The sequence below is a fragment of the Lycorma delicatula genome, chromosome 13 (assembly GCF_047948215.1).
Source record: "Lycorma delicatula isolate Av1 chromosome 13, ASM4794821v1, whole genome shotgun sequence".
Lineage (NCBI taxonomy): Eukaryota > Metazoa > Arthropoda > Insecta > Hemiptera > Fulgoridae > Lycorma > Lycorma delicatula.
The window spans coordinates 42732879-42751106 of record NC_134467.1 but is presented as its reverse complement, the minus strand read 5'-3'; the positions used below and the strand labels follow the sequence as shown (position 1 = coordinate 42751106).

Here is an 18228-nt window from a genome sequence, read left to right as displayed (position 1 = left end):
AATTTGCATATTTTAGAAAATGACAACTTTTCTATTTTAATTATTCGTATTAGTTAATTTTATTTATCGTTATTATTCATTAAAAAAAAGATCGAGTATTTTAGTTTGAATTTTATTAATGATTGTTTTGTTTTCAATAAAAGATTCTGATTTGTTTATTTAAAGAAAGATTTCTTCCGGCCACCTTCTTGCTATTGTATTCCAGCACATATTAATAAAAAGGTATTTTGTAAACTGCTAGTGCATATCCAGGACATCACATTCTTCTTCTGCTTTTTTTCATCTTCATTTTCACTAGCACAAAACTGCAGGATATCACTTACAATTTCACTACCAGTGGGGTATTCAGCAATCCCAACTTCATTGTCAATATCAATGTATTCCTGTAATGTTACATATTCAGTCAGACAACTCATGTCATTTATTTTATTCCAACTTTTGCTCAGCGCGTGTGCAATTTCTTTTGTTTGAATATATTGGTAAAACCAGCCTTACTAAAACATCGCACGATTGTTTTGGAATTAATGTCATTTACTCTTGCTTTTGATACTTCTGCAATACAGCCTTTCATTGTAATTTTATTGTTTCCTTTGTAAGGGTTATTATCAGTTACACTGAGCACTTTCAATACTACTTGTTTTTGATAGTGAACCTTCAAGTTCTTCTTAACGCCCTGATTCATAAGTTGAAGTTTTAAGATCATATTTGATGATAGGTACACAATTTTAACTGAATTCATTTTTCCTAAAATCTATCATGGGTAATCAGAGCACTTGTCAAGGAAAAGTAACACCTTTCTCTTTTGTTTCGTCATGTTGTGATCAAACTTCCACAGCCATTTACAATAAATATTTCTCGTCATCCACGCTTTCATATTAAAATTGTAACTCACTTCTAATGAGTTGACACCCTGAAAAAGCATGGTTTTTTATTTTTTCTAATTAACAAAATCATACATTTTTCTGTACCAGTCATATTAGCACATTAACATGAGAGACACACTTTCTTTAGTGTTTTTTCCTCCAAAACATTTATTTAAAGCAAGAGTCTTTATTGACAGACACTTAAAAATTAATGCTGTTTCATCTGCATTAAAAGCATTATTATTTTCATACTGATGTATAAGAGATTTACTAAAACATTTTCTCTCCAAGATGAACAGTCGACTTCATGTACATCAGCACTTACGCCAAGTGCCGTTGTCACTTTCTTTGAAATTCCAGGTCTGTTTTTATATTTCTCCAACCAACCTGTGCTTGCAACAAAATCTTCAATAACCCATAGTTTTTGCAAACTATAGTGCTTTTTCTTTTATTGTAACACTTGACAGGAATATTTTTTTCACGAACCACTATAAAACATTTTATCTTTGTTGACATTTGAATTCACGTATTGCCATAAATACGTGAATTCTTTAATAACTCTTTTAATTCAATAAAACCTTCTTCAGACTGCTTTTAATTATTTCACGATTTGAAAAATTGTCGATAATGATCTGGCTGCAATTCCCTAACGTAAGGAAGCATCTTTCTTTTTACTACTTTTATCAACATATTCTATAATTTTTATTTTATCTGAATAGATAAAGTTTTACACTTTTACATTCTGATATTCTGTTTGTATAAACAACCATAGACAGATTAAGTATACAAACTAAAAAAAAAAATCTAAGGACAGCTTGTCTGTTAAGAAATTCACAAACTCTTACACACTGAGATTAAAGATGCACTACAGGAAATGCTAACTGCAGCAATAAAACAAACATGGGCTGTCTTACAATAAGTCACATTGCCGTTGTCAAGGTCACAGCATTACTGTATTGCTTATTGCAGTTTCATTATAATAAAAGCTGGCTGTGTAAAACTACTTCACATAAAATAAAAATTAGAAAAAAATTTGTTATATAGAAATCATTTGTTTGTTGTACGGAAGTAACTGCACACAGAAAATTCCCTTAAAAGTCAAAATTTTGTACTATAGAGAAATTCATAAAAGAGAAGTTCCTTGTATAGAAGTTTGTCTGTACTTTTAAAAAATTATGTGATGGAGTATTACATTATCATCCAGCACACCTGCTCAAGGGTTAAAATTGAGAATGAAAACTTACTTTAATATTACAGTAGTGTGAAATTTTTCTGTTGCAGGGATTAAATTTTAATAAATTACACGCAATGATTCCTTTAAAAGAAGAACATGATCCTTTAAGTTTAGATTCAAATGAGAACTGTGAGGGTTTGATGCTTATAAAAAAGGAAGAACAAGGTCAAATTAAACAGGAAGAGTCGGTAAAGATGTTTATTTGTTATATTTAAAAATACATAACGTGCTTGTTTGTTTTTAGTTTAACTTACTGGTGTTATAATTAGAATTGTTTGCTTAATTCATACTCAGATTACCCCTGTTTTTATCTAAACATTTTCAGGTAATGATTTTAATCTTACATTCCTGTTTGTCTTCTTTAACTAGTTCATTCCTAACATTATCTTTATATAGATTTTTTCTATAGAATATCTTATCCTTTCTTTTTTAAGATGTCATTTACCATGTTTCATTATCCTTTAGCAAAGGTGTTTCATAAAAGCATATAAAAATAAGATGTAAGATAAAGGAAAGAAAGTTATTTTTTCCTGTGATTGTTAAGTACAGAATATTTAACAAAAAAAATCACTGGGAGGCCATGAGATCTGGTTTGGGATCTTATGTTCTGTCTCTCTTTCTCTCTCAGCCACCCATTTTTCTCTCTTCTCCCATTCTTGGTATCCTCCAGCATTCCAATCCATCTTCTTCCCCTTCCTAGTTTACCTTTTATCTTCCCTTCGATTATTGTTTTTAGTAGGCAGTCTCTTCAAAAGATATGTCTCAGCCAAGACGTTTATTTCTTTCTTGTGTTGTTAACTTCCTCGATCCATGATAATACATCTTCATTCCTTATTCTATCAGTCCACCTCACCCTCAACATTCTCCTTCATAACCGCATTTCAAAACTATTTAAATATCTTTCTTCTTTTTTCTTAATAGTCCATACTCACTGCCATACAGCACCACACTCCAATTGTAACACTTAGCAAACTTCTTCCTTAATTTAATCTGTATCATTTTTGCTGTTAACAGTCGCTTATTTTTTTCAAATGTAGCTTTACCCATCGCTGGCCTATTTTATTTTAATTTTATTTTTATTAAAATTTTTATTTTATTTTTATTTTAATTTCTTCAATACAACTTCCATCCCATTTTACCAAGCTTCCTAAGTATTTAAAGATTTTACTTGTTCTATATTCTTCCCTTCCAGCACTATGTCAACTGAACCTTCTCTTTTGCTCATTCTTGCACTTGTTCCCAAATCAGTCCTAGACGGTATTATATCATAGCCCGTTGCTTTCTTTTCGCTTAGATCCTTTATTGCTTTTTTTAGTTTGTTTTTAGTATTTTTGGCCTCTTTGCTCCTCCTCACATTCCCACTCCTCTTCAATCACCAGTACTGACTGATTATCATTAACGTAGTTTAGGTCAAACAGCCGTGTTCTACTCTACACATGATGTCATCCTTCCATTCTTATTTATTACGCCCTGTTTGCTTATTCTCTTTCATTTTCAGTTAATCTCCTTAATTCATTGTTAAGTTTCCTGTATTGTTTTTTCCCTTCTTTAGAAGTAAATATTCTTCGATTGTCTGCATTCATCTTATCCAACGTGTCCTGCGTAATCCACCAGTCCTTCCTTGCATTACTCTCACTTCTTGCAATGCTTTCAGTATCGAATCTTTAATGGTGTTCTGTTCTCGTGATACTTCTTCATTTGTTCTTGTTTTTCTCAGATTCTCTTCCAGATTTTGTGTATACGCTACAGAGTCATCAGTCTTGAGTCTACTTACATCTCATTTCTTCATCAATTTGGGTTCTCCAATATGCTTTAGTCTAGTTCTAACATCTGCTACTAATAGATTATGATCTGTTTCAGTGTCTGCTCCACAAAATGTTTTTGCCATCTTTATGCTGTTCTTGAATCTTTGTTTGACCAAGATGAAATCTGTCTGTCACCAGGAGCCTTCCATGTATGTAATCTTCCTCATTGATTTTTAAACCAGGTGTTAGCAATCCATAGATCGAACTCTTCATAAAATGCTATTAGTTTTCCCTTCCTTCATTCAATTCACCAAGCCCATTATCTCCAACTATATTTTCTTTCCTTCCCTGTCCTACCACACTGTTCCAATCTCCCATCATTATTGTTGTTAGGTAAAGTTAACAAAAAACACACAGCTACTATTTGCCAAAAGAAATTGGACTTTATTGAAAGTGTAACAAATGAACTTATGTTATAATCATAACCTTAAAACATAAAAGGAAATTATGAAATTAACATAACTTAATAATACTTAACATATCAGCTGAATCAACAAATGAATAATTTTGTTAAGTGCAAAAATACATGAATAAACATTTTTTAAATACACAATGTAACAGAGCCTGAAAATAAGAGAACATAAAGCACCTTAATTTCAAATTAGATACTTAAAACATAACATCAATAGAAAGTGGAACTGGAAAACAGTTGCACTACTAACATATATACTGTACTATGAAGATTAGCAATGAACAGATTTCATTAGCTTAGAAAACATTAATTATAATATAATCACATTAAAATAAGTAATAATATAAATGGAGTTTATTTTGATAGATAAGCATTCTTGAAAATACAAAAATCACAAAGTCCTAAAACATACCAGCACATCAGGAGTAATTTGCTTTAGGTTAATTTACGAGAAGTATTATGAATACAGTGCATAAGTAGCAAAGAATTAAACTCGGCGATCAGCAAGTTACACAAATAAATTATAGAGTTAATTACAATAACAAATCGTAATAATTAAACATGTAAAATAGGTAAGCCACCTATCATGAATGCATTTAAGTGAATAAATGGTTTTCTTTTAACCAAACTTGAAATCGTAAGGCATAAGGTATGATGAACTGAATGTTCCACTAATTTCAATGATAAAATCACTGTTTAACGCAATAATGAAAATTGAACTTGCCTGTAGCACACAAATAATATCAAGAGACGAACTCGTGAATGCAGATACATGAATACATACAGTAATCCTGGGCGTAGTCCGCACTGGTGTATCAGGAATACAGAGGTGTGATGTGGTTTAGTGGTAGAATAATGCGTAGAATCTCAGATGTGTAGTGACGAGTTTTGAGATTCTGCTTGGATGAGAATATTATCACAAAGTTTGCAGGAGAATATGGCCATAGGCGACTGTATTGGAGGAATGTTGGATCTACTCTGCTGAAAAGATGGCGTGAAAGAAAAAGGGGGGAACCAGATCCAGGTAGTGGACAGGAGAAAGTGTGTGTAAAAAACAAGAGATGTGTGCATGTATTAGTATGGGAACGAAAGAATAACGGGTGTATGAAAAGGGTAGTCAAAAATAATTCGATAGAAGAATGGATGCGGTCACTAAGGATGACGGAGGGAGGGTCGAACACGAGAACAAATAATAAAACAGGTTCAAATGGCAAGCCCAAAAATACGAAACAAAGTGAAATTTAACATTCCTGTAACAAAACAACGGGACCCACCCTAGGTTGGAATTCATTGAAAATAACGGAAACTTTACGCTAAACGGCGTAAACAATTGTTCTTATATATCCTTTTCCATTACTTCGTATATTTGTTCTGTTTGTTCACATATCTGGTCTACTTCTTCCAGTGCGTCCATTAATGACAAGTAGACCTGTATTATCAGGGGGCTACTGGTTCTGTTTGCTAGGACAGAACTTGCGAACAGAAGGATCCTAGCGAATCGCTAGGACCCTTTCGCTGACTGGTATTACTTTCTATTGCTTTCCTGTATATCATTCCTGTACCTCTTTCCTTGCATTCTCCTCCCTTAAAAATAATTTTATAGTCTCCTGATACAAATTCTCCTTCTTCCCATCATACTTCACTCAGGTGTAACAGATCTATACTTCTCCATCTCCACCTTTACATTTTCCAATTTCCCTTTCCTATTCATTATATTCCATTTCCCATCCTTAATTTTGATATTCTCTTTCTTCTATCATTTCTCTTTCCTGTACCATTATATGTCTCTCCGAGGATAGTACCTAACCAGAGATTCGATTGTGGGAGTATTACTCCGACAATTTCTTCTCAGGAACTCCCATACTTAGAGCGTAATCCAATGGGTCTAGGGATACCACAAAGGTCTTTAGTGTGGTGATTGCCTTCCGCATCCTATGCCGTTGAAATTTTGGTTACATCTGCCTTTAGGAATGGTTTCCCATTCCAAAACCAAGAGGGTGCACTGTCTTCTATCGCTTTACCACCCACCATAGAGGCTGTTGGCATTTGTAGAAGGGATCTTCTAATCCCAGTAGATGCTCAGTCCCAGCCTTCATTAGCCACTTATACATACTACAATAAGCAGTATGTGTAATCGTTGCCCCAATTAAATCAAGTAATCAGGTTATTTAAATGTATCAATTATCCACTTTTTTTAATAGGATTGTTCAACAAAGATTTGTTTTCGTTTCATTTTATCCTTTCTGCAAAATGAAGTTCATCTTATTATAAATGTTATGCAATTTTTTTTTTATTTGGTGTGAATATAATATATATTTTTTTTATTTTAGGATCTTGCTGATGAGATAATTGACGATTCAGTTTTAGAAAATATTGAGGAAAATATTCAAAATGCAAAATATATGACAGTCAAGTATAAAAATAACCTTTTACATAATCACCTATATAAAATATTTAATGAAATTGACAGTGCTAGTAATGATGGATTTAATGATAAAACATTAGTATTTCAACATGATACAAAAATTAATAATAAAGATGTAAGTGGTAGATTAGTGGAGTTTAATAAACAAAATATTAATGATGCTAAGAAATATACGTGTAATCATTGTGAAAAAACATTCAAGACAAAATATAGACTGAAGTATCACAGTGATATTCATATAGGAAAAAAACGTTACTACTGTACTGTATGTCAAAAATCATTTTATCGGAGAGGTAATTTAAACAGACACTTTTCTACTCATATCAATGGAAAAAGATTTAAATGTAACGCTTGTGAAAAATCTTTTTGTAATAATTATAATTTGAAGAAACACATTCTAATTCATTCAGGGAAGAATTTTACATGTAATATTTGTTTAAAATCTTTTTGTAGTAGTAGTAATTTGAGAAAACATCTTACAATTCATAACGGAGAGAAAAAGTTCTTGTGTAATATTTGCCTGAAATCTTTTAATCAGAAGGGAGTATTAATTATACATCTCTCCACTCATACTCATGAGAAAATGTACTCTTGTAATATTTGCCTTAAATCTTTTAGTCAGAGTCATATATTAAAAAACCATCTATCTACTCATTACGTTGAGAAAAACTTTTCATGTAATATTTGCCTGAAATCTTTTAATCGCTGTGATACTTTGAAGAGACACCTAGCTATTCATACTGGCGAGAAAAAATTTGTATGTAATTTTTGTGAAATGTCTTTTATGGAGAATTATCAATTACAAAGACATCTTTCTGTTCATACCGGTCAGAAAAAATTTATGTGTGATTTTTGTTGTAAGTCTTTTAATAGAAAAGATAGATTTTTAAAACATATTAATTTTCATAAAGAAGAAACAAATTCTGTAAAATTGTTGTCATAAGATTTTTATATATATATATATATAATTCATCCAAGATTAAGATATGATGTACAGTCTAAAATTAGTTTATATATTTTTATTTCAAATAAATTTTTATAAGAAATTTGTGTTTTATTTACATATAAGTAATTAATTTTGTTCATAAGAATTATTTATTTAGTGTATTTCTACTCTCAGTTAATAAATACAAATTCTTTTGAAAAAGTAGCTGTAGGCCAAGAAATAAATTACTTGTTGACTTTATTTAACCCAGTTCTTCCATTGCTAACCCACCGAGTTGGTCTAGTGGTGAACACGTCATCCCAAATCAGCTGATTTGGAAGTCGAGAGTTCCAGCGTTCAAGTCCTAGTAAAGCCAGTTATTTTTACACGGATTTGAATACTAGATCATTCTTTGGTGGTTGGGTTTCAATTAACCGCACACCTCAGGAATGGTCGAACTGAGACTGTACAAGACAACACTTCATTTACATTCATACATATCATCCTCATTCGTCCTCTGAAGTATTATCTGAACGGTAATTACCAGAGGCTAAACAAGAAAAAGAAAGTCTTAAAAGTTCTTCCATTGCTGGAAGTTCTCTTTTGATAAGGTTGTCAATTGCGCTGTCACATTCTACTTTTGTCCTCTCAGCCCTGAAATTGAGACACTGTCATAGGACTGGGGAAGAATTACAAATCATATTTGGAAAGTAAGGAGCCCAGAAAACCTGTACAATTCTTTGCTTGGCGTAGAAACCATGAATTGTAGACAAAGAATGGACAAGAGCATTGTCATGATGTGGCAACCACAAGTCCAAGTCAATTCAGAACCATCTCCCTCAACAGAAGGTTTATCATACAAACTCAGTGAAGGTATGAGATGCGAATAGTTTATACCTGAATCGACAAAAAGTTAGTTTAGTGTATTTACATTAATACTAACATTACTGTAAACGTTATTATTTTTATCAATAATTTCTTTAAATTTTTTCCACATTTTGTAGCTATTGTTTTTATAGTTATTAAGTTTATTATGATAATAATTTTGTTTAGAGACGGAGATTAGTTTTTTTAGAAGCTTATTATAATTGTTATATTTATTTTTTTATTGTATATTAAATGGTTTTTTTTTAAACGGTTGCTCATTTTGTTTCTGACTTTAATGGAGCAGATGATACCATTAGTGATCCAAGATTTTAATTTTCTTTTTTTTATGCGAGATGTGTGATGTAACAATCAGAGTACGAATATGATACAATAATATATTCAAAATGGAATCTGTTAATTTATCTGTATCTTAAGTTATCATTATTATATTTAAAATTCCAATCTCTTGAGAAAGAGATTTTAGTAACATGTCATAGTTAATTTTGGATACAGTGGCATTATGTTTTCCAATCAAACCAGTATTATACTAGGCATCGAAAGGTATATGAAAGGAAACAGTATAACGATCAGTAATATTAGTTCTTAACACATTGCTAAGACAGTTTTTAAATTTATTGTTAGTATTCTTAAAGAATACATGATATAGACATGAACGGGAACTTGTAGTCTTTTTTAAGATTGCATTTAAATAGGAACAATACCCTTGCGAGTTAAGAATAAAAATTTAATCATGAGATGTATAGTTGAAGGCATCTATGTTAATATTGATATCACTTATGGTCAAATTGTATTTATCTTTTTATATTAGATTCAACAAATTATCTAGACTTTCTAAGAAAATTTCAACATTACTATTAGGAGAACAATAATTTTAATTATAAGGTTATTTAGCTTTAAATTCAAACATAAGGCATTACGCTCTAGTTTATTTATAGAGACAGCATCAATTTCAACATAATTCTTCTCAAACATCATGCACACACCATTGCATTTGTTTTGATAAGAACATTTTCTGAAAGATTTATAACTATCGAAAGTGTAATTAAATAGATCATCACTAATTCAAGTCTCTGAAAGTACTATTGTATCATAATTTATTTTAAAGTTTTCTAAATGATGAACCAGTTAATCAAAATTTTTTTTATATTACAAATATTCATGTATAAAATATTTAACATTTTTATATTGCAGTTACCATCCTCCTTAACCATATCTATAGAACATTCAAAAAAAATTATCTATTACACCAGTATTTTATACATCAGAATCTATTATATTATATACGGAATATATATTCATCATAAGAAAAAAAGGAAGAAGTACTTACCTGTATTTGTTAGAGATTATAATTTTTTCAAATTCGCACTATTAGTCAGTCTTATAAGTCTTGAAGTCACGTCATAACAAATATATTTTCTTCTGTTGTTTATCCATGTAAATTTATAATCATTGTACTTAGCAAAAATTTTAAAGTTGGATTAGAGATTTCTGTAATACGGTGAGAGGTTTTCATTGATGGTTATTGGACCATCAGGCAAGTTCCTGTTTATGTGTTAAGTAGTTAGTTAATTATTTAGGAGAGGTTGATTCAGTAGTATTTTTCAATTGTTTTTGTAGATTTTTATACTTGTTGAAACAATTACATTTTGTTAGTCTACTTTTAAATCTGATAATTATAGGCATGATAGCATTCTTATTCACTGGAATTCTGTGAACAGTATTGGTGTTTAGCTGTTGATTATTATGTTTATTAACCGATTTAGCAATATCTTCCATTACGCAGCACACATCTTCATTTGGGCTAACAGGAATCCCATGAATTTTCAAATCGTTAAGTGTTGTGTACTGTCATGGGTTTACGACCTGAAGTTCTATTTCATTAATTTTCTTTGTTTATATTCTTATAAGTTTATAACACACTAAATTATTAATAATAGCAGTAAAATCATCAATTTTTTCTGAGAACATTTCTCAAAATGACGTAGTTCTCTAATATTGTTGTTAGTGCTTTTCAACACATCTTTAATATCTACTAATTGGTATGAGATCAGTGATTTGATTTCTTGGAGTACTTATTTTTCCAAATCCTAAGGTTTAAAGTCAGAGAAACATTTCGGGGTAGGATATTTTTAACTTTACAGTCTACATTTCCATGTTTAAATGTAATTTGTGTAAGCCTTTTTAAAGTAAATTCTGTTATTTCCATTCAATATAATAGTTTAGTTGATACAAAGGGCATTTAAGCAGTTTTTAATCAGCACTTCTATATTACTGGTTTCAATCAGTTCAGTTATACAGGGTACAATCAGCGCTTAATTGATATTACAGGGTTTCTTGAAGCAACCACAAAACTCCGACATGATTAATAAAAGAAGATAAAAATTGGCGATAGTTATTAAATGGAAATAACTGGTAAGGAGTAGAAGTATATAGCCGCTATAACTGTTTGGTAATCTTATCGTCAAACGCAACCAGCAATCGCACTGCACAAGAGTATACTGAATTAAATAGATATACTAAGTTATTTTATACGATTTATATCTTAAACTGGTCATTTTTATGTGATTTAAATTTTTTTATTAATATTAAAAAAAACCTTTACCATTTAACTGCTTTAGCATTTCTCATTGGTTGTATGCCTGGCAAGGTATTAACTACCTCAATGACATGGTTAGTAGTGGAAATAGTTAAATTAATTATTTATAACTAATTAATTGTGGCTGGTTTTCAGCATAACTAATTCTGAATAATATCATATTTGCCCATCTTTATTGATATGTAATTTGTATTTTGATTTGTAACCAGAACCAGCTTTTAATAGCCTTTAAAAGACTAAACAAGAAATGTTATTAAAATTTACCTCCAAAATATAAACAAAGGTGTATTTGTTTACCAGCCAAAGAGATGCATGTAGCTTCCAGGTGCAAATGTCAATTGATTTTATGTTTCAACCAGTATAATACCCGTGTCATATTTTTCATTTAATATTATCCAAATTTAGTTAAAGTCTTGTTTGAACAAATTAATTTTGTGAAATTATTAGTAGGTAATCTAAAATTTATCCCATTAAGAATATTTGTTTTGGACATAGTTTTATTAAATGGTTTTGCTTAAATGCAATATTTAAAATATTAACATTCCAAAATTAAATGTATTAGATGATAAATGTCTTAATGGGAGTAAATTAAAAAAATTTACTAATTTAATCCTTAATTCTAAACATGCTTTATTTAAAATGATTAGTGAGCTGTACAACTGTAAAGAATGACCAGAACCTCTTGACACTGACCCTCAACACCAGGAGAGTGACTTTTGAGGAAAAATTTATATTTTTTTTCATATTTCTATCTCTTAATTGGTTTCATTTTTAAAATATAAACTGTATTTAGTGACGTAATATGAAAAACATTAGAGCTGAGTCTATAATTTTATATAATTACCGTATAATAAATGTTAATATATCATCTGATAATTTTAAAATGAACAAATTATTTTTCACAAATTTTTAATTTTCCGGTATCCATAACATTTGCTGCATTCTTCTGCTTATGAGAAATTTTACTATATTTATTTACCATAATATGGTTATCCTTGGCAAAATTCTTGCATCACTTTCAATCAAGCTTCAGCCGCTAGCATTCCTCTTCTGGTTAACCTTCTGCTCTATTCCAACTGTACTTGTTATCAACTGAAATAAATATTCTTATTTTTCTAGATAAAACCAAAAATAGTTAATTCTGATGAATTAAATTACATATAAACAACATAATTCTGAGTTATACTTAAGGACTGAAAAATGATTAAAATAAATTATAGGTTCTCAGAGTGAATAACGTTTTTGTAAAAAAAAAGTTTTTTCGTGCTATCAATCCCTCATGTTAAAGGAAACAAAAAACCGCCAACTAAATTTCTCATTTATGTAGCTGCAGATTATTGTAGGCAGCTATTTAAACATGGTAAATAATTTATTTTTAACGGGTTTGAGTGTTTATTTTGAATGGAAAATTATTACATTTTATGGTATACCTTTTAAAAATTTACTGCAAATTAATCATTAAGATGTAAAGAAAACTACTGAGTTAGGAGCTCAAAACTCATAGAAGAATAATTGTTGTGTTCAGCCTATGATTGATTTTATTTTTTACATTTAAATGAATAAGAATTTGGATCTTATTTTACAGAAAATGAATGCATCCATAAACAATTCATTGATTGATGAAGATTCATTAAATACATCAATTGTAGTTAAAACAGAATTAAAAGAAAGCGTACCTGAAGAAACAGATTGTTTATTTTTACGAATTAATGAGGAGCCAGAATTTGATTGTGTAAGTAAAAGATATATAGTTTTCTAATGTAATATAATTTTTTTAACATCAGCCTACACGCAGAGTATTTATTGTCTATCCCCCCCTGTTTTTCATATCTATTTTTACAGATGTTATTTAATAAAAAATAACTTATTTAGAAAAAACTCATATCTATACAATTTGTGAATATCTTGCAATGAATAGGCGTAATGTTTAGGATCAGAGTTATAACTTTTCTTCAAAATAACAACTTTAATAAAAGTCAGATTGAGCCTCCATGACGTGTGCATGGTTATATCCAGAACAAATAGGAGAAATTGTTTCAGTGAACTGAATCTAAACAATATTCACAGCTTCATTTATCATCAAATCACACCTCACTAGATCATATTTAGAGTTGTAACTGAGGACCTAGTACCACTCTCCTTTGACAATCAATCATGAAAGGTCTTTTAAGGAAAACTCCATCGGTTGAACCAAGCCACACCAGAGTTTAGAGAAGGCAGCATTTGGATTTGCTGGGCTGCCACGTAAAAGATAACATGCGATCAGAAGCATTGGAATGCCCCAACATTATGCATGTGAACAAGAAAAATACAAAGCCCAAAATCAAAACAAAGCAAATCACTTACATTTCCACACACAATGTAAAGTCGCTCATGCAGACTGATAAACTAAAAATAATAACTCGTTTAATGGACTAACAAATTCTCATCATGGGTCTGCAAAAAATAAACACCAACTAGGACTCCATGGAATCTGAAGGATGTAGGCTCCTGCAAAGGTGTATCTGGGAAGAAAGAGATGAAAAATGTCCCACAGTTTGTAACAATCTTTTTAGTCAGCCTCAAATAATAAACTCCATACAAGAATTCAAATCACAATCTCCAAGACTCAACACTCACCCTAAAAGTATGTAATTAAATCTGCTCTATAATAAATGCCCATCCACCCACTAGTAATAAAAATAACTCTTCAAATGACCATAAAGAAACAGAAAAGTTCTGGAATCCACTGTATCTGACTACAAATATCCCCAAAAAGCTTTTTAAACAGTTAATTGGAGACTTAAGTGTTCTACTAGGCAGAGAAAGAAGATATCACAACATCATCGGAAAATAGCCCACTGAAAAGAAAACAAACAAAAATTAACAGAGACTTGTCCTATACAGAAACCACTACCTAATCTCAAAATCCACATATTTCAAGAGGAAACCTAAAAAATTCAAAACCTGGAAACGCCCCCGACTATACTAAAGGAGAATGGCAACTAGACCATGTGTTGAAGGAAAGACACCACCACAAGGAAATCTACACCGCAAAAGTCCTCCAAGAAGTATACACAGGCTCAGATCACTATGTAGTCAAAATTAAAATTAAATTTACGCCCCAAAGAAAGTGACAAAACAAGTCCCTAAAACTAAAAGTAAAATGGATCCTATCCAACTAGTCAAGAGTGAAAATAACCAAAAAGCAGGCGAAAAAATAACAATCGCCGATAAACTCAAAGATCTAGTCAATAACCTTAAACAAACTGTAGAATTAGCCCCAATAAAATCCCGTAAAAACATCAGTAATGGAACAGCGAATCTGACAAAACAGTGGAGAAAAGACATCAAGCGTAGCTATTTCACCAATCCCAAAAATCAGAAACATCCTTCCAAAATATAGTAAAACAAAGAAAAGAAACTTCACTTCACTTGAACCCTAAGGAGAATAAAAAGGCAACACCATAAAGACAAACTGAAGTCAATAGAAGAAAAATTCAATAAAACACACTCGAGATTAGTACAAAATCTTCAAAAATCAGCCCCAAAAATACGAACTTCCTTTCGTTATAAATTATGAAAATGTTTAACTGGCCCATAACAATAAAGATAACATGGAAATGCTAGCTAAATATTTTAACAAACTCCTAATTTGTGAATTACCAACAGAACTTCTAAACTTCAACACCAACACCACCAGAAAACATCAACCCTCCCACAATAAAAGAAGTCTACCAAGCACTGGGTGAAATGAAGAATTACAAAGCAGCAGGAGAAGATCAGACTTTTTTAGAGATCTAGAAACATGCACGAGATCAGCAAAAATTGCCCTTCATCAACAGCTTGTCAACATGTGGATCAAAGAAGAACACTGGACGACAGCCCTCATCCATCCACTGCACAAAAAAGGCGACAAAATAGACCCTAACAATTACAATGGAATCTCTCTAGTAGACACAACATACAAAATTCTTTCAAAAATCATCCTCAACAGGATTAGTTCACAACTCAAGAAAGAACTAGGAGGATACCAGGGAGGTTTCAGACCTTGGAGGAGCTGTCCAGACCAGATCATGAGTCTCAAGCTAATAATGAATTGCAACAGGGAAAGAAACAGAAACATTTTGATAACATTAGTAGATTTCAAGAAAGCTTATGACTACATATACAGCGAATCCCTACTAAAAATTCTAAGATACCTCAGATTACATACCAAATTATAATAAACATGATAAAATTGATCCTTGCAAACTCTAAGGTAAAATTCAGAGGCAAGCTCTAGTAACAATTTGAGATCAAAACCGGAGGACTGTACCAAGGCGATGGGCTCTCATTGGTATTATTCATCTGTGCTTTAGAAATGGTAATAAGAAAATGACTCAAAAAAGTCCCCAAAAATAAAAATAAGCCAAAAAATCAAAACAAATTGCCTTGGTTTCGCCGATGACTTGGTACTGATAGCGAACGAAATCATCAAAGCTAAATCAGAGATATTAGAACTTAAAAACATTGTAAATAAAATTGTCCTCAAACTGTCATTTGAAAAGACAGAAATTATGCCCCAGATACCAACATGATTAAAAGAAATAAACATAAACAGTAATAAAATGTAAATAGTAACCCAATTTAAATAAGAAATAATAACAAACAACCTTAACAAAAAAACCTCAATCTAAATAAAAATAAACAAATTAGCTGAAGCTCAAAAATTAACCTGGTACACGTACAATAAAAAATGCCTATCAATAAATACAAATATATAACACTCCAACACAGTTATAAAGCCAGAAGCCTTTTATGCAGCAGAAACACTTCCATCTGAATTAGCAATCAAAGACAGACTTCGGAAAATTGGAAGAACCTGCATTAATAACAAGTACCAGAAAGATGGGCAGTGATGGATTGTGCCTAACAAAGTCGTGTACAAAGAGTTAGAACCCATCATAAATACCATACGTAAGAGGAGACTAGGATTCTTTAGACTTATCATGAGGCTGCAGTGTTCAAGACTCATAAAACAGGTAGTTCAGTACAATCTCAACTCGAAAAACAGAATGCAGATGGAGAAATAAGCGAGGATCTGAAGGAAATCGACCTTACACCAGAAGACACTACAGATAAGATAAAATTCATCAAGAACAAAAACACTTGCTTCACACTCACAAGAGAAAAACTCAGAATGTGAACATTTTCAACAGTAGAATGGGCACAAAGATCAAAACATATGAAAAAGTACTGAGAGGACTGCAAGGTCCAAATAGTCCCATCGCATAATGGACAACAACTTGGATAACAGACTAAAGTGATCCTATGCGGTCATAAAAATTAATAATAATAATAAATAAGTCTTCTTTTTTTCTTAATCACTTCATGTACATGATTTGGCATTGATTCACCTAGGATACTACACATTTTTCTGATTTGTTCTTCATGAAACCATATTGATATTTTTGCTTTAATGAGGTCAGTTTTGGTGGTAAAATCCATTTTTTGACTGTTGCCCAAAAATGTTCAATTGGGTTTCAGTGTGGGGAGTTGCCTCGCCATGGGAAGAATGAAAAATTTTTCCATTTTTTAGCAGTTGACATGGCGCCAAATCTTGTTGGAATACTTTGTTACCTTGTGGGAATTTGTTTTGAAGTTGTACCCTTTCCTTCAGAATCTTAATATGTCCAAAATTTTCATAATGCCATCTTCTAGAAGTAATCAGCCAAGGCCCTCAAAATGAAACAATCCCTAAAAATATTTTTATCTGATTGTTGGGCATGAGCTAGATCTATTTTCATCTGATGCTTTTCTAACATATGGAACCCTTCACCCCTGAACATAAAAATGTGACTCGAAAAACTTAACATTTTTTTTTAGTCTACTTTGATCCAGTTGGCATGTGCTATGGCCCACAAGAGCCTTTTTTACTGGATGTTGTTGGTGTTAAAAGCTGTGTTTATATGGCCAAATGAGATTTCCTTTTCAGCTGCAAGAAGTCAGCATCCAACAATTGTCACATGTAAATCTGCTTCACTGGCTTTAAAGTCTTAAGTTCACAACAGATAATTTTGGATGAAGTTTACTTTTCTCACTAATATCCAATCCTGTGATGGGGTAGTTTTCCTTTGAGATGAAAAGGAACCAATTTCTTTAAATTATTTTAAAATAGAATTCACTTTCTTTAGTCCAACACCATATTCAGAAGCTGTTTTTCATGTTATACTGGCATGCTTAGAAAGAGAAATAATTTTTTAATACTTTAGTTGCAACTATGTCATTATTATATATTCAAGACATACAGAATAAAAAATTCAAAACTATGATTTTGTAATAAAAAATAATATTAACTTTCATAAAACACTATTTACAAAATGAAAATTGCTAAACGACTGAAGAACAAAAAATCTCATGTTACACAGACAACTTGAAGAATCAGTGTGGTGTAACCAAACAGCAATGTAGCCACAACATAGAAATAAACAAAAAATCCCTGTGTTCAGATTATTTTGAATTTACTGTAAGTTTATCACACTTTTAAATTTTCATCCATTTCTTAAATCAAAATAAAAACTTAATAATTCTTTAATCAGCATTGCATTAATGTGGTATATCTTCTTAAGATGTAGTGTAATGAGTAATTTACTTCAGTAATAGGATTTTGATTTAATGCGGAAATATTGTTAATTACATCTTTGGCAGTTAATTTTGATCCTTGGAATTTTTATTTTTATTTTTTTTAATCATTTTTCAGTAAATTTGGAACAATAATTTTGCTTTGTTATGATGTAAATGTTCTGTGAATTCATCGTCACTTAAAACAAGCATATTTTTTTATCAGATTGTATCTTTTGTTAATATTCATACAATTATAAAAACATATGCAGTATAATAAATGATAATGAAAAATTAGACTATATATATAAAATAACTTTATTAAAAATAAACACCAGACAAATAAAGAAAAACAATAAAATTTGCTTATAAATACTTTAATGATCTGATGCTAGAGAAAAAAATATTCCAAGCTGTATTTGGAGATTATTTTCATTGCCGACAAAACAAAACAAAAATTACAAGTTGTTTGACATTACTAATAAACATGACAAGATT

At 30.9% G+C, this 18228-nt stretch overlaps 1 protein-coding gene across 1 annotated transcript in view; it reads left to right on the top strand.

The window, feature by feature from the left end:
- The window catches only part of LOC142334069 (uncharacterized), an 86690-nt gene that overhangs the window by 40789 nt on the left and 27673 nt on the right, over positions 1–18228 (top strand). The window contains exons 6-8 of the mRNA XM_075381736.1: positions 2145–2285; positions 6645–6854; positions 12734–12880. Of these exons, the coding sequence (XP_075237851.1) occupies positions 2145–2285; positions 6645–6854; positions 12734–12880 (498 nt within the window). The remainder of the gene's footprint in view (positions 1–2144; positions 2286–6644; positions 6855–12733; positions 12881–18228) is intronic.